The 23,797-nt window shown below is 36.8% G+C and overlaps 1 protein-coding gene across 2 annotated transcripts; it reads right to left on the minus strand.

Moving 5' to 3' along the window:
* Nucleotides 1–855: 855 nt before the first annotated feature.
* Nucleotides 856–22,231, minus strand: LOC139970585 (cholesterol 24-hydroxylase-like). 2 transcript variants are annotated; one of them, XM_071976387.1, is made up of 14 exons: nucleotides 21,986–22,231; nucleotides 20,628–20,793; nucleotides 17,714–17,791; nucleotides 14,747–14,828; nucleotides 13,695–13,855; nucleotides 12,423–12,561; nucleotides 11,639–11,755; nucleotides 9,895–10,123; nucleotides 9,235–9,307; nucleotides 8,821–8,905; nucleotides 8,052–8,162; nucleotides 6,120–6,208; nucleotides 5,143–5,209; nucleotides 856–4,790 (listed from the first exon to the last, which is right to left on the minus strand). In XM_071976387.1, the coding sequence occupies exons 2-14, from the start codon at nucleotides 20,759–20,761 to the stop codon at nucleotides 4,638–4,640; spliced, it is 1,518 nt and encodes a 505-aa protein (XP_071832488.1). In that variant the 5' UTR covers nucleotides 20,762–20,793; nucleotides 21,986–22,231; the 3' UTR covers nucleotides 856–4,637. The 2 variants fall into 2 exon arrangements, with proteins under 2 accessions (XP_071832488.1, XP_071832487.1); XM_071976386.1 differs by having other exon boundaries at nucleotides 21,944–22,231.
* Nucleotides 22,232–23,797: the final 1,566 nt, after the last annotated feature.

Raw genomic sequence — 23,797 nt, forward strand, 5'->3', positions numbered from 1 at the left:
AACATTCGTGTTGTTTGGAGTCAATTTAGCACAGATTCGTAGGATGATTGGTCACCGATCACAAAATAGATTTTGAATAGTTGATTTGAGTGATAGTCTGACCCAGAAAATTTGAAAAAAAAATATGGAAATTTTCAGTAGGAAATTCCGAAGATTGGGCAAAAATACTCAAAATAAATTTGGATGGGTCTCCAAGTAAGAATTTTGTCTAAAAAATCTGAAAAGTGGTCAATTTTTGGTAAATTTAACCAGTTTTAGGCAAAAAACGGTAGAATTACCAAAATTAGAAAAAACGTGCGCTAGAACCCCACAAATGACTAAAAACGCTAGATCTAGTGTAAAAACGCTAACTCTGGTAACACTGATCGTCACCGCAGGGCAGTCCGATGATAGCGAACGAAATTCGTTACCAGGCTATTTCCCAATTGGCATTTTGTCAGAAATACCAACTCAGCGGTTGACTCCGCTCAAAAACATTGCACAGCAGCAATTTGAATAAATCAAGAGGATTTGGCTCCTGGTGGGGTCTTGCATAGGTGTACTAGAGATATAACCACAGTACCAAACCACTACACCACGCCTTCACTACTAAGTATTGGATGTAGGTAATGAGAACTCTGGGAAACTAAGACTAGCCTTGAGTAGGATCGTGCTCAGTCGAGACTTTAAGCCTAACACACTTTTGTCTGTTAAATCGGAATTGGAGGAGACGTTATTTTCTTGACTGGCTACTTTGGAATTTCGGCATTCATGCCGAGAAGAAACATTTCATGGCATTCTTATTGGACTCCGGATTACGGACATGGCCATGCAGTTGCAACCTTGAAATCTTAAGTCATCACATAAAATAATGTATCAATTTCTAAAACTGTGATTTATTAAATTCCATGATTTGCTAATAATTCCTTCACCTGGTGGTTCAAAACTTCCTGCAAGATTAAATATAATATTGTGATCTCATTTTAAGTACATAATAAAATGCATATCAAAACCAAACCGACCATGATTGAAATTATGAGCACCACTAATGTACACATTGCCTGTAAACACGAACGGTACAATAAATCGCTATAAGAAACGGAGAGAAATGTCTTCCATTGAGAAATGGGTGGGTGCGGTACGTGGTAATTGCATGTACCAGCATTCTATGGGATGTCGTCCCAGGGACACTTAGATGTGGTGCACTTCAATGCCCCAACAGGACCAACAGTTTGAATTGAACATACTGAAGTCTGTGTTGTGCTATATAAGAAAGGCGCATTATATATTATACTATTATAATTATCACATTGTTGGATGGTCATAGTACTAGTGTGACTGAAGATTATCGCACCTATCAGTGCCAAATATGACAACAATTTGGGTCATCTGGGTCTTTACTGAATTAGTGATACAAAACATTAATATGCTCAATATCAATTTGTTTTTTTATGATGGAAATTATCAAACTTTCTGGACAGAATTATTGGCTTTAATATAAATGTGTTCATTGAGTCTGCAATCAAACTTCTTACTGATGACCAATTATGGTCCTGAATAAATATCATGACCACCAAAACGAACAGTGGCATTATGAGCCAGGTCAGGACGAGGGAACGATTATTTTGTTGCCCCTCACCCAACCCGTGGCACACTTTGAAGCCTTCAATTTTGTTCTTAAGAGTATTATGAAACTGACAATGCATTATTCCATATCGCATATTTTTCTTGAATCCCCTCATTTACCCTGGACCATGGGGGTGTAGCCCATTGACTTCTCCCCCCAACCTCTCTAATCAGGGTTGCACACATGCTTCTAGTGTTCAAACGGTGCTTTCTTTTATACCTTCTTGTATCATGTATTTAAATACCCTGATGAATATAATCAACTAGTGAAATCTCTCACCACCTCTCACTGTTATTTATAGCATTTACCCCAAAGCAACTGTTATAAAAAAAGAAAAATCAGCCATATGCCCTCCTTTCCTTGTGTTTACTTCCTTTAATAATAATTACAGAAAGCACAAAGTGTTGCCAGTGCTATGAATAATAATTAATAATGTAAAAAATCTGCACCAACAAAATTTGAATTTTGCCAGTTTATTATTTTGCTTAAAAACACGGCGATACACTGTGTCAGCATTCTTCATAGGTCAATTTCTATGGTTTGGACTTGACAACCAGTGGGGCAGTTTTGTTTTCCTATTTGTTTTATACTCTTACATTGATTGGGTGTAATGACCACGTTGAATTTGGCTCCTGAATATTGAGTTTCATCATCACCGCAGGGCAGCCCGATGATAGCGAAAGAAATTCGTTACCCTATTTCCCAATTGGCTTTTGTCAGAAATACCAACTCCGCAGTTGACTCCGCTCAAAAACATTGCACAGCAGCAATTTGAATAAATCAAGAGGATCTGGTTCCTGGTGGGGTCTTGCATGGGTGTACTAGCGATATAACCACAATACCTAACCGCTACACCACTAACACTACTAAGTATTTGGATGTGGGTAATGAGAACTCTGGGAAACTAAGACTAGCCTTTGAGTAGGATCCTGTTCAGTCGAGACTTTAAACCTAACACACTTTTGTCTGTTAAATCGGAATTGAAGGAGACGTTATTTTCTTGACTGGCTACTCTGGAATTTTGGCATTCATGGCAAGAAGAAACATTTCATGGCATTCTTATTGGACTCCGGATTATGGACATGGCCATGGAGTTGCAACCTTGAAATATTAAGTCATCACATAAAATGATGTATCAATTTCTAAAACTGTAATTTCTTAAATTCCATGATTTGCTAATAATTCCTTCACCTGGTGATTCAAATATTCCTGCAAGATTAAATACAATATTGTGATCTTATTTTAAGTACATAATAAAAAGTATATAAAACCAAACCGATCATGAATGAAATTATGAGCACCACTAATGTACACATTGCCTGTAAACACGAACGGTACAAAAAATCGCAATCAGAAACGGAGAGAAGTGTCTGCAATTGAGAATTGTATCAGCATTCTATGGGATGTCGTGTCAGGGACACTTAGATGTGGTGCAATTCAATGCCCCAACAGTTTGAATTGAACATACTTAAGTCTGTGTTGTGCTATATAAGAAAGGCGTATTATATATAATACTATTATAATTATTTTTAAGGTATTAAAGGTTACCAGTTAACTGTTGTAAGTTGTCTGAGAAGGCCTTTGACCTTGATATAAGACTATTAACCTGCCACTTTAACATTTGACTTTTAGGGCTGAACAAGTCCAACACAAAATGACTTTAGAAAGTAAGCTATTCTTTTATATCACATTGTTGGATGGTCATAGTACTAGTGTGACTGAAGGTTATCGCACCTATCAGTGCCAAATATGACAACAAATTTTGGTCATCTTGGTCTTTATTGAATAAGTGATACAAAGCATTATGTTCAATATTAATTTGTTTTTTTATGATGGTAATTATCAAACTTTCTGGACAGAATTATTGGCTTTAATATAAATGTGTTCATTGAGTCTGCAATCAAACTTCTTACTGATGACCAATTATGGTCCTGAATAAATATCATGACCACAAAACGAACAGTGGCATTATGAGCCAGGTCAGGACGAGGGAACGATTATTTTGTTGCCCCTCACCCAACCCGTGGCACACTTTGAAGCCTTCAATTTTGTTTTTAAGAGTATTATGAAACTGACAATACATTATTTCATATCGCATATTTTTCTTGAATCCCCTCATTTACCCTGGACCATGGGGGTGTAGTCCAATGTCTTCTCCCCCAACCTCTCTAATCAGGGTTGCACACATGCTTCTAGTCTTCAAACGGTGCTATCTTTTATAACTTCTTGTATCATGTATTTAAATACCCCTATGAATATAATCAACTAGTGAAATCTCTCACCACCTCTCACTGTTATTTATAGCATTTACCCCAAAGCAACTGTTATAAAAAAAGAAAAATCAGCCATATGCCCTCCTCCTTGTGTTCACTTCCTTCTATAAAATTTACAGAAAGCACATAATGTTGCGTAGTGGTATGAAAAATAATTAATAATGTAAAAAATCGGCACCCAAAAAAAATTGAATTTTGCTAGTGTATTATTTAGCTTAGAATCATATACTTCAATCTAAGATATTGTGTGGTGCAATGTACAAAGAGCTATTTTCATGTCAAATAAAGTCTGCAGTGTCATATTTAGTTAAAATGTTTATTCATAAATTAAACTGGATTTCGGGAAATACTTGTAAAATGGTCCATCTTTGATGGATTTTGATGGGAATTGCAGCTATTTTCATGACTTCTTATGCCTATTAGAAGTGATTAGCACAATATTGGTCCTACAGTAGGTGTCCGTAGACCTTAAATTTTACCTCTTTATCACAGACCCACAAAGTGACTGGGAACTTCTGATTGAGTTCCTTGGCCAAATTGATAAGCCAACTAATGCCAAGGTACTATTTCCTTAGAATTCTTGCATGAACCCAATCCAATTATCAATTGCTAGGCCAAGTTTTCTAACCCTGCTTCAACACTTGTTAACAATAAGTCAGTGTGTGTGTAGTCTGTCTGTGTGTATTTTCTTCTATATATACAGAAAAAACTACTATTTGAAGGACACTGTCATTGTTCATGTCACAAAACTACAGCTTTTAGTCCCTTGAAGATTTTCTCGGTGTCAGGTACAATGGAGTCCGATGTTTTGGTTTCAGGGTGACCTCCGCCAAGTATTCCAGCTCTACACCAGGCACAAGGGTAAAATCAAACTTCTGTAACAGTTTAGCTATGATGACTTTTGCTTCAATCTAAACAAGATCATAAAAAAGAAAAAGAAATACAGGGAATAGTTTGAAACAAACACAGACAGAAAACAGTCTTTATTTCACTGTAACCTGCAGATGAGGGAGTAAACTGTACTTCCTGGGAGAAGAAACAGAGGATGGGCGGGGGTGTTGGGGCAGGGGCAGGAGGAGGGATGGGTAGTCCTGCCTTGACTCTTCCAGAGATTTGAAAAATGTTGTCACAGCAGCACAAATTCTACCTCTTACTTGGAATCAATGCAAAAATTGTATATATATATATTACAAAACACTTTTAAATAGACTTTTCATTGTATCCATAAGAATAAAGAATGGTTGAAACAGGAAAGTATCTCACCATTGCAAAATGTTGTCCTATGCAGACCCTAGGTCCAAGAGAAAATGGAAAATATGCATACAACCGTCTGAAAGAGAAATACAAAGAGCACATCTCGGTGATTATAGAAGCGACTTTATGTTGAGGTCAAAATGAAGAATTTGACTTCTGGATATATTAAAGGAATATGCAACATCTCTGCAAATCTATGATAGAGTCCATCTTGTTCACTGTCAATGGAGCTAGCTAGTCAACTGAGAATCTCAGAGAGGTTTTTCATCATTGCAATCTCTAGATTTGAACTGTACCTTGAGAATAACCTGATATTGCCCTAAAATTCAATACAAAGTACTAGAAAGATACAAATAAATGATCACCTAATTGTAGGCCTCAGTCGGGTAGAAAAAAAATCGAAAAACCAGGTACCCTGTATCATTCATTACCCAGTCGGGTAACGGGTACCTGAAACTCCGGACCGAATATTGAAAAAAAAAAACTAGCCAAACACAATGGAATAATGTAACAATGTTGAAATAGTAAGTAATTAAAACAACAATGTACACTACAAGAAAGTGATTTCTGTATTCCCATGCAGACCTACGGAATTATTGAAATCATGAAAGCACTTGCATAGCAGTTATGCAAGTTTTTTTCAAAACACAGGTACCTGTATTGTGCCTTTTTTGATGCGGGTACTCGAATGTTTCGGTCGGGTACCTGACTCGGGCCTACTTACAGTAATTGTCAAGAATTTTAACATTCATTTCACACTGACAACCTCAGAGTACAAATATTCACTGAGACATTTAATGTCATACTTACCTCCTATCCCCCGGCCCCCCTTCCAACCCCCTCTCCCCCATATTCATCCACAAAATGCCTTCCAAGAGTTTTGGATAATAAGAACACTTTTGATTCAATAGAAATATTTCTCATCAGGAGACTTGAATGGTTTGAAAAACTTTCCTTACTGATGAACCCTTTATTAAAGAGCTCACCTGTTACTTTCTTCTCTAAATCTCTCTGGATCAAACTTTTCTGGATTGTCCCAAAACCTTTCATCGCGTCCTAGAGCATAATGGTTCAGCTGAAACAAACACATCAAAAGATGATATCCAAAACTTTTTTTTTGAGCAAATGATAAAGTTTGACGGAAAAAAAAAAAAAATTATAAATGAAGTCTATGTGGCCAAATCCAGCATCACTTAAACCACTTCCCCACCTCCCCCCCACCATTTCTACGTCAAATTTCAACAAGCATTTTGGACAGTCACTCCAAAAGAGTTATCCACACTGAGATATTTAGTTGTCTAGTTTAATAATCCTCAATAGCTGTGAATAATTTGGAGAATCAGAGCCCCTAGGAGAATACTTTTGAAAACAACTAGCAATGTTTTGTGAGCTCAAATTTTGGGCCCAATGCTGGTGACTTTTAGCACTGCCCTTTTAAGTTACCATCTGGTGGTACCATGTGGCACTATTAACTGAGCCAAACATAATGTCCTGACTATGGTTTCTACACCACACTCATGACAAGAAATGACCAAGCTAGGCAAGATCTTTGACGGTTGAGAATTAGAAAATAAATCTTTCTATAAGCAATTTTTCGCTATTGACCATATTGTTTTCATTTACTGGTCGTAATAAGAAGAAGCCGATTGCTTGTAAAAAACACCACCACGGGTGTAATGTTTGTCTTGGTCAGAGTGACACAAAGGTTTATAATGCTCAAAGGTAAATGCACCTCTACCTCATGTGTTTACAGCTCATAAAATTTGTATTGGTTTTTAATAGCAAAATAAAATGCAAAACTGATAGTTAACTAACAAACAAATAAAATCATGGCTAGTAGTGAGCATGGTGGAAATTAAAACTTTAGACTTGTACAAATAGTAAGCACCTTACTACAACATATCACTGAAGGTCAAGTGACCTACTCATGTGGAATAGATTCCACATGTTCATAAATGTTTTGTAGTGTTGTGTAATGTTGTACACATGCTTGAGAAACACTTGATTTAGTTGACACATGAAATCATAAAATCAGCATGTGCCTTGAATATTCAAACTGATGGCAGTTAAACCAACACTGAAAAGATAATGCAAGTCAGACAATCCAGTTGAAAGTGATCTACATATTTCTGACTATGACAAGTAAGCAACTCTATCTACGTCCTTCGTTCTACGATCAAGCCTTTCTATTTGATAGTACTTTTCCTTCAATAGCCTTTCTTTAGAACACCTGTCACTCAAATTTCAAGCTCTAATTCCATAAGGATATCTTTGATTTACAATCAACAGTCTACCAGTGCATAATCGCCAAACCAATCCCTGCCGGACAGCTGTCCAAAACAAGCTTATATGACCTGTCACAGAGCCTAGAGCTCATGACCTAAAATTTCCCTTTACACCTAATGCCTGCTGTAGGCTGATGTCTACATAGTTTTACACTTCTTTCCCTTACAGTTGAAATTGTCATGAAATTTTCTGCATAGATGGAAGCATGAAATGAAACAGAGATGGCAGAAAATCCTTTGCTGAAGGCAGTATTTCCTAGCCTGTCTATCAATTCCTTAAATTGAAATAAATAACTCCTGTCTCTTTTTCTTCTTTCAAACAGTTTAAGTCCTGTTCTAGTCAAAAATATCTGTTCCTTTTTTAAATTTTTCAATCCACAATGAGCCTTGACATCATTTCAATTTGAAATGTTCTCTAAACACCAGGGATGAGCCTGTGGTAAAAAAAAAATCACAGAACTTTGCAAAAATTGCGGTATAGGCTCCAGTTTGCATATGCTACAGAGTGTTAGGATAATAGTTTTTGTCCCAGAGGTAGAAAAGAAATCACGGATATTTCGCGAATTCGCGGGAAAAGATCATGCCTGAAATACTGATACTAAAATGTAAAGGAAAGATGAGATTGTATAGTACCCCAACACGTGCACCGGCTGGAATCTTGTAGCCATTAACCACAAAGTCTCTGTCGACCCTCCTCTGTACTCCAGCAGCTGGTGGTGCCCATCGTAAGACCTCTTTCAGTACCTGCCAGGATCGAAACAAATTTCAAATGAGAGACCATAACCAAGGTGGAAAAAAAATTCACTTCCATTTCATTTGAAAAATTTGTTATGATGGTGGTGACTCACTCTTCCAAATACTTTATCTCTCTCAAGGTATTTTTATCCCCCTTTTGACAGACAGACATAATTTTTAACATAAGAGGTATTATAAATCAATACAAAACAACTTGTTCTATTTTAACTGTTACTATTCTCTTTATTTGTTAAGTTCATACTGTTCATTTTTATTAATAAGTTCATGTTTTTGCACATTAAAACTCTTAGGCATTTTATCCCCATCTTTATGTCAACCATTCTTACACCACCCACCACATTCAGTCTGGTCACTAGTTCATGTGTACCTAGGGTTACTATATTTTATGTGAAGAAAGGAGGACAACTTGTGACAATTGGGGGGGGGGGGGAGGTGTCAAAGTTTAACTGTCCACCCCACCCATTTTGGGAATAAAATGATTCTCGTATTAATAGGAATGATTAAATCCAAATTACAATATGCATTGTAAGTTGAAACTGGTTGAAGGACTGTTTAATACTACTGACAATTTGCCCTTTCTTGCTTAGACTGGTTCGACTGGCGATAAGACCAAATCCCCCTAATGGATGTTAATGGTGGTACTCACAAGGTTCATATATTCTAATTTACAAGTATTGTCATACGTTATTGAATCATTGTCCCCGATGACAGCATCCACTTCCTCTTGTAGTCTGAAGAGCAAGGAGCAAGAAAAACATGAAATTCATACTTTTATGACAAATAATGCCAAACACTACCATGTCTTTGGAGAAAAGGGAATGAAATTCTGAATATGACCTTGAAAGAACCTATAGCTTTTGAAACCTTCATTTAATAAAATCAATATCATATTGCTGGAGCAATTAAATAAATGATGATAGGAGACTCAAGAGATAGTCAATATTGTTGATTATAACCAGATCCGTCTTTAAGATTTATAAGCTAGTTTCTTTGTTTCAAGGGCTGTCTTGGAAGGTTTTTAAAGGTCTCTAAAGGTTAGGTAATAGCCTATTTTCCTCACTTTTTGTAGATATCGGGATGTCTTCCGACTATTTCATACGTGAAGGACATCAACTGAGCAGTGGTTTCTTGTCCTGCAAGTAAAGAGAAATTCATGAGCAAACTAAAAGCAGGCAGATTTTACATAATGTCTTCAACACAGTGAATATTCTACTAATAAAAAGAAAAGAAAATGCTATAGTTTGTTTGATATTATTTTACTGATGATACTTGGGTTACCAAATGTCTTCAATAAAGGGCATGGAACCAGCATAATGACATTCAGGTTACCAAATTTCTTTCATTAGGGGTGTCGAATCCCTACTACTGGACATAAATTTCCTTCCAGAAATTATTCTGGCCTCTCTACAAAGCTAGGGGAACTGCTAACAGGTAACAAGTCACCATTGTGTGAGGGAGAGAGAGGATGTGATGAATGGAGAGAGAGAGGATATGAGAGATACAGTGTGAGGGAAAGGAAGTTGGGGGGGGGGTTAGAAGAGAGAGGATGTTAGGTAGATGAATGAGATGTGAAGGGGATGAGAGATGAGGCAATGTTGAGGTAAGAGAAGAGGGGAGGACAGCAATACATAACAGCAGAGTTCAAAGGACTTAGCTGCTTCAAGTGGTCATGTCGAAAAGTTATTAAAAAGCATGTTGACAAAATGGAAAATTCACCAACCTGCGACAAAAAACGTAACAAATTCATCAATCATTTGCTCCAATCCAAAGTTTCCTTTGAGACCAGATGAAGCTTGTAAGATGTGAGTCAAGATATCCTTCGGGTAATCTCTGCCTTCGTTCATGTCTGCCAGCCTCTCTAAGATACAATTCTTCCCTATTTTTCTGATTAGATCGATTGCATCTTGTGTTTTTCTCATCGTGTTTCTCGAGGCCTCCCTCGGATCAAACTGCAAAGGAATGCGAAAAATGAAGACAAAAATGGTCAGAGGCAGAAGTGATTCTATGTTTTTTTTTGGTTTTTTTTTTTCGATGCACAAAATATTACCTTATTAATAGCTTGTTTATTGTAATGATCAACAAATATTATAGAGACTGGTTTATTGCTTGTTTGAGAAAGTAATGATTATTTGTTAATTAGATTAATTAGATTATTAAAAAGGAGATGAAAACCCAACTATAACCTTTTGTACATGTAATATAGCTCTTTTCCCCAAACAGCTAAGACAGATCTTGTTTCGTTTGGGGGGGGGGAGAGATCTCCTAGTCAATATTTGGTGTCCCGGGTGGCTGTCATTTTGTTAATCTATGATGTCATATCGCCAATAGGGGCTGAAAGCCTTCTACTTCATCTCTGGTTTTCTTTTCATATTTTCAAGGTAGATTGATACCAGTCTTTACACTGAATGAATGAATGCACCAAAGTTCAATGCATTATTTTGATTTTCCTCCATTTAGAAAACTCTCCCTATTTTCATCATTCTTGGTACTATATTTATGTAATAAATTACGTTTTCAGGTACCTGGATCTTTTGTACCTGGTCTATCATTATATTAAATGAAATATTATTAGTGATATATCATTAAAATGATTGGAAATTCTACCCGAAAATGCACATTACTTGAAGTCTCAACTAGGCTAAAACTCAACTTATCGAGACAGTTTAAACTATTTCCCACAAGACTATAAATAAACAAATTACCTGAAGAAATGAAATGACTGGCAAAGCAAAACAAGCTGGTTTGAAGGAAGTACGAGACCTACCCTTATAAATGGATTTCTAATCTGAGCCATGACACCCGTAAAGGTCTGAGTTGCAGCCTTGCAGCCCTACCCTTATGAATGGATTTCTAATCTGAGCCATGACACCCGTAAAGGTCTGAGTTGCAGCCTTGCAGCCCTACCCTTATGAATGGATTTCTAATCTGAGCCATGACACCCGTAAAGGTCTGAGTTGCAGCCTTGCAGCCCTACCCTTATAAATGGATTTCTAATCTGAGCCATGACACCCGTAAAGGTCTGAGTTGCAGCCTTGCAGCCCTACCCTTATAAATGGATTTCTAATCTGAGCCATGACACCCGTAAAGCTCTGAGTTGCAGCCTTGCAGCCCTACCCTTATGAATGGATTTCTAATCTGAGCCATGACACCCGTAAAGGTCTGAGTTGCAGCCTTGCAGACCTAACCCTATAAATGGATTTCTAATCTGAGCCATGACACCCGTAAAGGTCTGAGTTGCAGCCTTGCAGACCTAACCCTATAAATGGATTTCTAATCTGAGCCATGACACCCGTAAAGGTCTGAGTTGCAGCCTTGCAGACCTACCCCTATAAATGGATTTCTAATCTGAGCCATGACACCCATAAAGGTCTGAGTTGCAGCCTTGCAGACCTAACCTTATAAATGGATTTCTAATCTGAGCCATGACACCCGTAAAGGCCTGAGTTGCAGCCTTGCAGACCTACCCTTATGAATGGATTTCTAATCTGAGCCATGACACCTGTAAAGGTCTGAGTTGCAGCCTTGCAGAACGGAGCATCACCGTTGGAGATGACATTGAGATCATTCAACCCAAAAGCCACCTGCATAGAATCGATATTAAAACAATTGACAGAAGATCAGCCATGATTTTTTTTTTAATATATAAAATAGAGGGCCTATCATTTTGATCCAGGTAAGTTATGCTATAAAGACAAATTGAGAGAATTAAAAAAAAAAAAAAAGTTCACAAATGATTAATCATGACAAACATGATTAATTGGTGGGTTAACACGTGAACAGAAGGTTAATCCAACTTTACATTATATAGAGTACAAAGCAGATTTTGTAACTTTTGGCATTCCTTTTTCTACCTCTAATTTTCTGAAGTTGTTGTCATTTGAACATTAAATTTCACTTTAAACAAGGTAAGCTTGATGAACTATCATCATTGAGGACCTAGGCTCAGTAAATCATGAGTATAAATGCTGTCTCTTAAATGAACACGTACATGTACACGTACTTAAATGAACATTTTACAATAAGAATAGTAGCTCACCCAATACCTACATATGGAATACAATTTTTTTAAATGGACAAATGGCTAATAGCAAATACTCCACACCATTGTGACAATCCAGTTAAACAATTTCAATTCACTTGTGGTTCTTTCAAATATCAGTTTGATATAAAACTATATTTCAGCTGCTAAATTGAATTTGCTTTACACTATTTTACACTGTGGGATGAAGCCTGGCAGCCTCATGTTACCTTTGCTATGATATCCATGGCAACCTTATTAAACTCTTCAGCCATTAGTATTTCCGTCTTTCCGTCTGCCTTTGGTTTCAGGTATGTGATCAACTCATCCACACTGTTGTTGTATTGGTACATTAAATCTATCAGATACCTAGTAGAGACCAAGGCAAATCAAAATTTTCATTCACAAGTTAAAAGAAGAAATAATTTTAGGAGCTTGTCTTCATTGGATATTTTGATTGGTAACAAAGGCAAAACAGACAAAAAACAACAACAAACAAACAAAGGACAAAACCACAAGCAAACAAAGACAAAGAAGGTTACCTACAGACAAGCAGCTGTACAAGTAGGCTCTCTAGCCATGCACAAATAAACAGAGGGCGCTGCCATATTGGTCCTATCTAGTTATGCGAAACGGAACGAACACACCGTATGCACAGCAAAACAGTACTGTATGTTGAGCACTAGTAGTATAATTATTGAGATCTTTTGAAGCATATTGATACGTTTATATGTATATAATTGAAGTTTCAAGTCAAACTAATTTTGTTTCAATTAGCTTTATTGCCATCAATGTTTATGCATAATTTGGATACTCCTCAATCTGACTACAGTATTAAAGAGAGTGTTTAGCCATAGTCCACTCTTAATGAGCACGTGATTAACCGAATGCTCCAATCCAGAATGTTCTGTGTCCCAGAAAGTTCTTCATTTGATCACATTTATTCCATACCCAAATCTCCCAAAGTGGTGCAAATTTTGTACAATAACAGGTTATAGAGTGATTTGTAGGTTCCTTTCACCATTCTATCCTTAACCTGTTACATGCGGTACCCACATCCATGCAAAATACACGTTTTCATATATATATCCACAACTTCCATGCAGTCACAAAACTTGACAAGATTTGTCTCGTAATGCATCAAACTTGATTATATAGGTTTCCATGCATTCTTCTTTATCTACTCTTGTCAGGCAATAGTAATGATCATCAAAATGGTATACATGCAAATGAGCAAATATTTTGTTTCCCTTGACCTTTGCTCAACCCTGAAAATTCCACCCTGAGTATGTTCAAACCCAATACGGTTGTAGGCTAATTGCCCGTGATATGTTAGCACAACCACCATCACATAGATATTAAACAAAAAGACTTTGACACTTACTCTTTAAACTCCTTACTCTTTGTACTCTAACACTGATAAAACAAACAAACAAACAAAAGAATGAATGAATGAATGAACAATTGAATGACTGATGATATAATTAAATGAAAAGACATACCCTCTTTTAAAAGCTGGATTAAACATCTTTCTCTTCTGTTCCCACCTTTCGTTGTCTAATTCGCTGAAGAGGCCACTTCCTCCGAGACGTTTACCGAATACGGTTTTAAATACATGGTAAAACTCGTACGGCTTGCTTGTTTTTGTATTGATTAAAATTTCCTGAAATGTGTGAAAAGTGAGTGAGTAGAGATTTGCCGTACTCTTACAATTATGATTGAGAGAATGCATGTATGCGTCATTGGAAATTAAAGTAAGCTTTTCACAGAGACGAGATGCAGTACACCAATCGAGAAAACGGTTGGCAACAAGAAAACAAACCAGTATTAAAAAGACTACATTCTAGGGTTATGTTTTAATGGTGTTGGGAATTTTTTTTTTTTTTTTTTTTTGGCTACAATTCTGTCAAATTTTCATTCAATGATTAAAATGGTGCTGGGAAATTATTATTATCATTATTTTGTTTTTACTATAATTCTGTCATTATTGTCAGCTCTTAAATCTTCAAGGTTTGAAAAGGTCATCAAATTTTTCTCAAACTGTCGTACCATCCTCTGCTTTTATGCTCTTACATGTTTCAAATGGCATACAAAAAGGTTTGGAATGTATTTCATACTACTTCTAAAGACCTTTTAAAACACCTCTTTAAGAAAATAGACAAATATTTACCAGTAACAAGTTAATGCCTGTCTAACATTGATGTTGAAGTCGACCATACATTTGCAACACTATAGGTAACAGCACTTGAATTTTAATGTTCTTTTAGGTCAAACAAACTCCCTGCCCACCCCCCACCCCCAATGCCATAAGCCCCAGAGCGAAAGAAATATCCTATTAAAAACAAAATATAAAAACAAAAAATAAGTGCATAATATTTTTAAAAGGCCAGATAATGAGGTTTGGAGTTTGGTGAGTATAACCCTTTACAAAGACACTATTATTTGTCTTCTGAATTTTCTCCCACTGTCTCTGTATCCCTGTAACCTGTATCTACCACAAGAACATAATCAAGCTCACTGGATTCACTAATAGAGTTGTTTTAATTATACTCACCCTCACAACTGAAGGCTCCATGCAAAAAACAGATGCCCTATCGAAGACATGCATCACAAAGACAGTGCCATAGGTTTTTTGCCTATAGGTGTGAAGAAGAAGAAGAATGTTAACAGGTTGAAAGATGGTTCCTTATCCATCACGATATATAACCAACAGGTTGAAAGGTGATTACTTATCCATGACGATATAACCAACAGGTTGAAAGATGTTTCCTTATCCATCAAGATATAACCACCAGGTTGAAAGATGGTTCCTTATCCATCAAGATATACTGTAACCAACAGGTGGAAACATGATTCCTTATGCATCAATACTGTATATAACCAACAGGTTGAAAGGTGGTTACTTATCCATGAAGATATAACCAACAGGTTGAAAGATGTTTCCTTATCCATGGATATATAACCAACAGGTGGAAACATGGTTCCTTATCCATCAAGATATAACCAACAGGTGGAAACATGATTCCTTATTCATCAATATATAACCAACAGGTTGAAAGATGGTTCCTTATCCATGGATATATAACCAACAGGTTGAAAGGTGGTTACTTATCCATGAAGATATAACCACCAGGTTGAAAGATGGTTCCTTATCCATCAATATAACACCAACAGGTTGAAAGATGATTCCTTATCTATCGAGATATAACCAACAGGTTTAAAGATGGTTCCTTAGCCATGAATATATAACCAACAGGTTGAAAGATGGTTCCTTATCCATCAAGATATAACCAACAGATTGAAAGATGGTACCTTCTCCAAGAATATATAACCAACAGGTTGAAAGATGGTTCCTTATCCATCAAGATATAACCAACAGGTTGAAAGATGGTTCCTTATCCATCAAGATATAACCAACAGGTGGAAACATGGTTCCTCCTTATTCATCCATATATGACCAACAGGTTGAAAGATGGTTCCTTATTCATATAAGATATAACCAACAGGTTGAAAGATGGTTCCTTATCCATCAAGATGTAACCAACAGGTTGAGAGATGGTTCCTTATCCATCAATAAATAACCAACAGCTGGAAAGATGGTTCCTTATTCATCAATATATAACCAACTATTATTAGAGAAAGTAAAACTGACCACTGATTCAGTTGCATCATATCATTGGAACAGTCCATTCAAGTGACAGTCACAAGTCACAAACCATGGGACGTAGAAACTATGTAGACTTTATCCAAAAGTCCGAACATTTATCTAACATTTTCGGAGCTTGCCAAGTTATTCCTTTTAACATCAAGTATTAGTCCTAGCTATCTTTCATGAATTCTAAGCGTTATTTCAGAGGGATGGGGGTCTGGTAAGACATGGATCAGTCTTTTCATGGAATATCCTGGGTCAATTAAAGCAACACATGGCACTGCTAGTTTCAATGTAGCAAACACTCTGTGTTTAAACCAAATCGACTCTGAAATTAATCAAAGAACACTGTCCTATTTTCTCACTCATAGGTGTTACTTTATTACATTTTCCACTCAATGCTTCCAGATCTAATCACTAAACATGTTATTAATCACTGATTCAAACACCAATATATTTCCATTTTGTATCACACTATGTAAGTTGAACGAGAATGACTGTATCTTGTGCAAACTTAACTGAAAAGTTTTGGATCAGAGTTTAATATCAACTAATCAATATGACTTTCATGATGGTTAAATGCCATATCCAGAAAATGGAGGCTACTATACAACTTCTGTTTCATCCATTACTTGGAAGTGATTTACCAATTCCAAAATAAAACAGTTTAATTGCACGGCTACAACGATTCAAACCTTGTTTCTAGTAGAATGACTAAGGAAAAAAAACCTCACACTGACAAACAAAGATGAACTGATATGCAGGGTAAACAAAAATGTTGCCCTACATGGAAACAACTCTACAAAACAGGCCTGAAATAATCACCACAATGTTGTTTACTATAAACTGATAAGAAACAATTATAGGTTTGCTCATCTCTTATCAGTACAGTGTACCCTCATTTATAGCAAACCAGTCTCAGGGTTAAAAGGGATATATAATTCTAGATGTGAACCATTTTAATTTTGGTTTGTTTGCTGTCAAATTTTCTGCATCACTTTGTTCTAAATCTCTCTGCATAACCTGATGTAGCTTGAATCAATTTATCAAAAAAACCAAGATTTTTAAAATTGTTATACATGCGACCTGGCAACATTGGCAGAGTGTGTGACATCAATAGTAGTGATAGCAACTGGGCTTTGCTTCTCTTCATAAAGTACTTCAATTCAGAGAGACATAAAGCATTTTTACGAACAGCTATTGGATCTCTAATTAATGCAGTCACAGAATTCAGTTTACACCTAGACAGCCAAGCATACATTCAAAGTGTAAATGTACTGCCAGGAGAAATTTTATGTACTAATAAAAGGAAGAGTTTATCCAGGTAATAATATATTTCACTTCAAAACAGCCGTACCAAGGGTAAGGAAAAGAGTGATAGCAAAGAGCTTTTGAACTAGCAATGGGAACATTTCTGACTTTCTAATGATAATTATAGGTATATATAGAATGTATGCCCAGACTATCCCTTTAAGGAATTTAACAAATAAGACATGTAAACAGAAATGACTTGTACAGTGCACAATGTCTGCTGTTAATCATCAATGTAATGCACCAACAATCAGCACGAAAGATTTCAATCTAGCAAAGAAACATGTCTCTCTATTCTATCAAAATAAGAAAAATACTTTAACTTTTTATGCATGTTGGGATGAGGATTTTTTAGCCATCATAGGGGGGGGGGACTCATGTTTTCACTAATATAGTGCCGGTGCATGTGCTGGTAAAATCTTTGTCATAATTTGTCGTTATTAAATCTTTCTGAAGTGTACATGGTGTACGTGTACAATCAACCTATGTTATCAGTAAATTCTTTTATCTGTAATGTAACAGGCAGAAAAGTTGCTGACAAAATTATAAAAAATAAGTTACCATTTTGCAATCAGCATTGAAAAATGTCCTCCGTTCTTGGCAACCTCTGCGACATCAATTGCATGACCCCATATGAAACTGAAAGATACAAAAGGCTTATTAAAATTAAGGTGATTAAGAGTTAATTAGTGATCATTTTAACAAAGCAGCCAGTCAATTTAACAAGACACAGCTGAAGTCCTGTAAACATGTTATGACATCTGTAGTGGGCTCCAGCCAAGACAATAAATAAGCAGTCTTGTTTCAAGGGTCAAGTTATTTTTTGTGTGTATTTCTTTAACCATAAAACCTTCAAAACTGAAAAGGAGATGTGAAAAACCTTAACCTTTACAAGGAAATTAAAGTGCTGTTTGTCAAATTGCAATACTGCTTGAATCTTAAAATGCTTAATATGCTAAACAATGAAGCAATCATGAATCGACATTGCATACGCACACACAGTAAACGATATGCATTTAGCCCCAAGACAATATACGTAGGGCTTAATTGTAGTACAGTGCAGTTATAGCGGAGGGTACAATGTCTTACACACTGTACTGTACATATGAACATGACCAGGATGCGATACTACGAAGAGCGAGACTTGCACAATTCAACAGGCATACAAGAAAATACATACCTGTAGAGCCACAGTAAATAGATTATCTTAAACATCTGTGTCCCTCATGTAAACATAAACAACATATCAAATTCATAACTTCGGGACTGAACCCACTAATGTGGAACTTCTTTGGACCAGACTGGCATTAGCCTGGTAGATCCATAACAATACATGAATTTTTTAGAAAAGAAACGTGTGGGAAGCCGATACGGCAGCCACTAGCACATTGCTCATCGAACAACCTTAAAGGCATTGAAGAATCGCCCCAACCCTATGCCGCGCTCTGAAAAAGTTAACTTTCCGTTGCTTGCAAATGACGATTTCTTCTTGTCGCTACAAAATGCAGACAGTAATGAAACGTGACACCTTGTTATCTTTTATCTAGACCTGAGATGCCCAATGCTGATATGTACACTGTGTTGTGGGTATTGACCTTAGCTGTATGTATTGACTGTACACTAGTGTCTAATTACCGACGGTACCTAGCAAGCTGTGTGTATTTTCTGGGATCGATGGTGGTGTCTGACACTTCTGTTACACCTCATTCGAAACTATGTCAGATTACCGGCATGAGACGTTGCTTTGTGCACGAGTCTTCACACCCTTTAATGGACGGCGACTGTAACAACATCCACTGTACTGAGATAGTCAAAAGACACATCTGTACGACTGCATGACGCCTTTCTAAAATCTCGCAGACTTTGATTCAGTTATCACAATTTTGTTCCCAAGAAACATGTTCATACTAGTATCAATCACATACATGCTTTAGCAAACTGGATCCTGTTAGAGAATTTGAACTGCAACCCATAACATGAAATGGAACTTAACTAGTCCCGATCTGAATAAGAGCTAACTCTGCAATCATCAATTGCATGACCCCAAATGAAACTAGAAGATGCAAAAGGCATTTTAACATTATTTTGCAACCTTGGCAGAAAGCCTACAATTTTAAATCAAATGTAAAACAAGCTACTTTGTTTTGGCACAAAGAAATAGTTTCTATGTAAAGTGTATAAGAATTAATCAGTGATCATTTATACTTAAAGCAGTCAGATAATTTAACTAGACACAGCTGACTGTAAACATGTAATGACCTCCATTAGACTGAGATAGTGTACGACAGCAAGACACCCTTCCAGATCTTGCTGAATTTGAGAAACATTTTCATACCAGAATAAACCACATGTATGCTGCAGCAAACTGGAACTTGTTAAAAAATTTGAACTGCATCTCAAAACCTGAAATGGAACTTGACAAGGCCTGATCTAAACCAGGGTATCAAATTAAGGCTTTGTTAGAGGCAAGACAATTTGTTTTTAAGAGCAAGTTAGGAATTAGTCTTGGCTTTTATTGAAATTGCATGGTAAATTTTCAGCTTATAAAAGGGCACTTATGAAATTGTTTAACAATTTTGAATGAGCAACATGAAGACAAAACTTGTATGTTCCTTGATAATGCCCAGGCTTGACTACTGTAACTCCCTTTTATTTGGCCTTCCTGACTCTACACTGAAAAAACTTCAAACTGTTCAGAATTCTGCTGCCCGGTTAATATCATGTTCATCGCGTCATGATCACATATCTCCAGTGCTTCAATCACTCCATTGGCTTCCAGTATTTAAACAACGGTCAATTTATAAGCTCCTCCTCTTAACGTACAAATCACAACACTCCCTTGCCCCTGGTTACATTACAAATTTAATTCCTCAGTATCATTCTCAACGCCAACTTCGCTCGTCTACAAAGTGTCTTCTTGCCACCAGCCATACCCCAAACACAAAGTTTTATGGAGAAAGAGCCTTCATCTCTGCTACACCTCATCTCTGGAACAATCTACCATCTTCAATTCGCAATGCACCATCGGTTGACTGTTTTAAGCGTCTCTTAAAAACTCATTTATTCCAAAAATTTACAGTGATTTGACTTGCATATTTGTGTACTTGTTTAAGCGCTTTGAGGCCTTTGCATAAAGCGCTCTATAAATATTTGCTTATTATTATTATTTTCCAATGCAAGAGAAAACACATACAGGTATGAGAGAAAATTGGAACTTAATATTTTGTATTCCCCACACTTAAATTCAATTTAGCATGTACTCTCAGATTTCTGAATAAATCCTTTATTAACAAACAAGATCATAATGAGGAAAGGGTGAGTGGAAGTTGTTTTTGTAAGCAACAGTTAATTTTTTAGTGCAGTAAGACAATTGGTACAGTAAGTCCTCTTAAAATTTGCCGTCGGTTACACAGGGAATGACAAAAATCGCCTCAATTGATTGATTCATTGATTTGAGATCAATTCTTTCATTTACCTGCGCTTCTTTGGACATGGTAGATGCCTGTATTTCCTTCGTACGTATAGAATCTTCACCAGAAAGAAAAGACACGATGAGAAAAGTACGATGATAACCAGTATCACAGCGAGAAACAGTAACCTCAAAAACATTGTCAAACCTTTTATTCTGTTGTATAAATAACCTGTGAAAAGAAACAGAACATTTTTCCTTGGGCATCATATTATATATTATTTAAAGACTGATATCACAGAGAATGAATAAGTGATGCACGCTGGACATCTGTGCAAAGGGTCACAGAATTGATTCAATGTCAATGTTGAAAAGCATTGTAGATGATTCTGTATCCCACACACACACACACACAATTGACTTCCCAATAATTTATTGAACAACACTTGTGCTGTTGGTGTTCATCAGTCAATAGTTTATTTGGTGCCATGATGTGCTCTTCAGGCATGCAGGGATTATTAGTTGCAACTACCAGCTTTCAACAAAATAAATTTGTAAGCATTGGAAGGTTTCCAGTAGAGGTCCCCATTGGAGCCCATGCATGTTTATTATGTATAAGTACAGGGTTTCCACCACACTATGTCCCGTACGTCACATTTTGTCCCGTACGTCAAAATTTTTATTTTTGATAATTAGATTTGCAGTGAATATCATTTCAATTTTTTGGGATGGATTTTGTTGAGCAATGTTCTTAATTAGAACTTTATAGAATATCAAAAGAAAAAAATTGTTCCTCCATATCAAAACTTGAAAAAAGTGCTGAAAATTGTGACATACGGGACATCAGTATTTGGACACTAGCTAATTAGCATATTTAATTGATGAACCCCCAAACATAATATGTCAAAATTATTGGAAGGAAGGGTGTATTATGTCCCACATAACTTATATTCAATTAGTTCATATTGCTGGCAGGGAAATAGGATTCCAAATGTCCTGTACGTTATACTGCAATTTGAATTTATGCAAATTAGCCAGCTGTAATTGTTCGAATAGGCAAAAAAAAGTAAAAAAATTATGAAAATCTGAAACTTCAATAATTCAGCTTTAACATGACACCACATTTAGGGTGCTTCAGTAAAGTTTAAAATTTGGCTTCTAGGGATACAATAGCTTGGACCTGCCCTGGTACGGATTCTTAAGTTAGGCTGCTAAGCTTATCCTATTACTAAGCTAACCTTAGCCAGCAGAGTGTAATCTAAACCCCAAATTATGCCTAATCTTACTTCTTAGGCTAGCTAGCTTGCTACGCTAACCATGGTTAGTCCATTTTTCACATTTGTGTTCTTAAATTCGGTTAGTCATTGTGTAGGAATACAAACCTGATATATAGTGAAACTGGTATAGTAGTAGTGACGTGGTACCTTGAAGTTGTAGAACTTCACAAACTTCAATCACTATTGCCACCGCTATTTGGAAGCTGTTCAAAGTTTGATAGAACCGAGTATGGCAACAACAAATTTCATGAATTTCTCATGGCTATCTTCATTCTACTGCTAGTTACAAAGAATGCACAATAACGGTAAAAAGTTGCAAAGTGCTCTGATTTCTGACTGCTTACAGTAGTATCATCACGGCCAGGTCGATAACGCGGAAACGCGGAAACCGCGGAAACCGCGGAAATCGATAAACCGGGTTCGATATCAACGGTTTCCGCGGTTTCCGCGTTATCGACCTTGCTATTTAGTAAGGTCGAAAACGCGGAAACCGCGGAAACGAGAGGAATTTGTCAAGGGAGGGTGACGAAGTCTTTTGGGCGCATTTCAGCCTATATTCGCCAAAAAGGGGTGCGGGTTTAAAGCTAGTAAATGTAGGTCGAAAACGCGGAAATCGTACTTTACAATGGATGAGTTAGATTATTTTGTCAAGGGAGGGTAGTGTAGGTCGAAAACGCGGAAATGTTTTTTTTTTTTTACAATGGCGAAACTAGATGATTTTGTCAAGAGAGGGTGAAAAAAATTTTGAGCGCATTTCAGCCAGTATGCGCCAGGAGGGGTGGGGATAGAAGATTTTGTTTCACTAAATGCCGGTCGAAAACGCGGAAATGTTTTTTACACAATGAATGGCGAAACTAGAGAATTTGTCAAGGCGGAAGGTTAAGAGTTTTCGGCGCATTTCAGTCAATATGCGCCAGGAAGGTGAGGGGTTGTAGGCTGTTTTTTTTTACTAAATGGAGGTCGAAAACGCGGAAATGTTTTTAGCAAAGGCGGAACTAGAGGAGTTTGCTAAGGGAGGGAAAAGAAGGGTTTTGGCCGGCGCATTTCAGCCAAAATGCCAGGAAGGGGGTGAGGAAGGATGTTGAGGCTTTTTCACTTAATGCAGGTCGAAAACGCGGAAAAAGTGTTTGCCAATATGCGCAAGGATGGAGTGGGGGTATGAGACTTTTTTCAGTTAGTGTAGGTCGAAAACGCGGAATTTTTTTTTTTCACAACATTTTTCACAACTAGATGATTTGTTAAGACAGGGTGAAAAGGTGTTTTGGGCGCATTTTAGCAAATAGGCGCCAGAAAGGGGTGAGGTTGAAGTCTTTTCACTAAAGGCATGTCGAAAACGCGAATTTTTTTTAACAATGACGGAAATACTCTAAATGCATGCAGGAATGTAAAGAAATGTTTTGGTCGCATTTCAGCCAACATGCGCCAAGAAGGGTTTGGGTTTGAAGCTTTTTTCACTAAATACAGGCAGAAAACTCAGTAATGTTTGTTAACGTCCATTTGGTATGCAGGGATGGTTCCAGGATTTCTCCGACACGGGAGCTAAGGTCCCCGGAAACAATTGTGTGCACGTTGTAATATTAATAAAAAAATAAAAAATTATATATATATATGTATATACTTACACATACACATATATGTATATATATATATATATATATATATATATAGATATATTTACACATACAGATACATATCTATGTATATATAAATCTAATATTGCCGAAGCGCGCGGTAATTTGTGGTGTCTTTTTTGGTATATGAGAGAAGTTTGAAGCCCGTATGTCGGTGCGGCTGACACCTGTCGGGGACTGATTTTCCTACATTTATCTTTATCATAGAATGATCATTATGATGATAAGAAATACACAATAATATATTTTTTTCTTCATTGCTCCCTGACGAAATCATAATTTCCCCTACCAGGGGGCTAGACCTCCCCGACGAGGGGAAGGGGACTGT

Source organism: Apostichopus japonicus, chromosome 8, assembly GCF_037975245.1.
Source record: "Apostichopus japonicus isolate 1M-3 chromosome 8, ASM3797524v1, whole genome shotgun sequence".
Lineage (NCBI taxonomy): Eukaryota > Metazoa > Echinodermata > Holothuroidea > Aspidochirotida > Stichopodidae > Apostichopus > Apostichopus japonicus.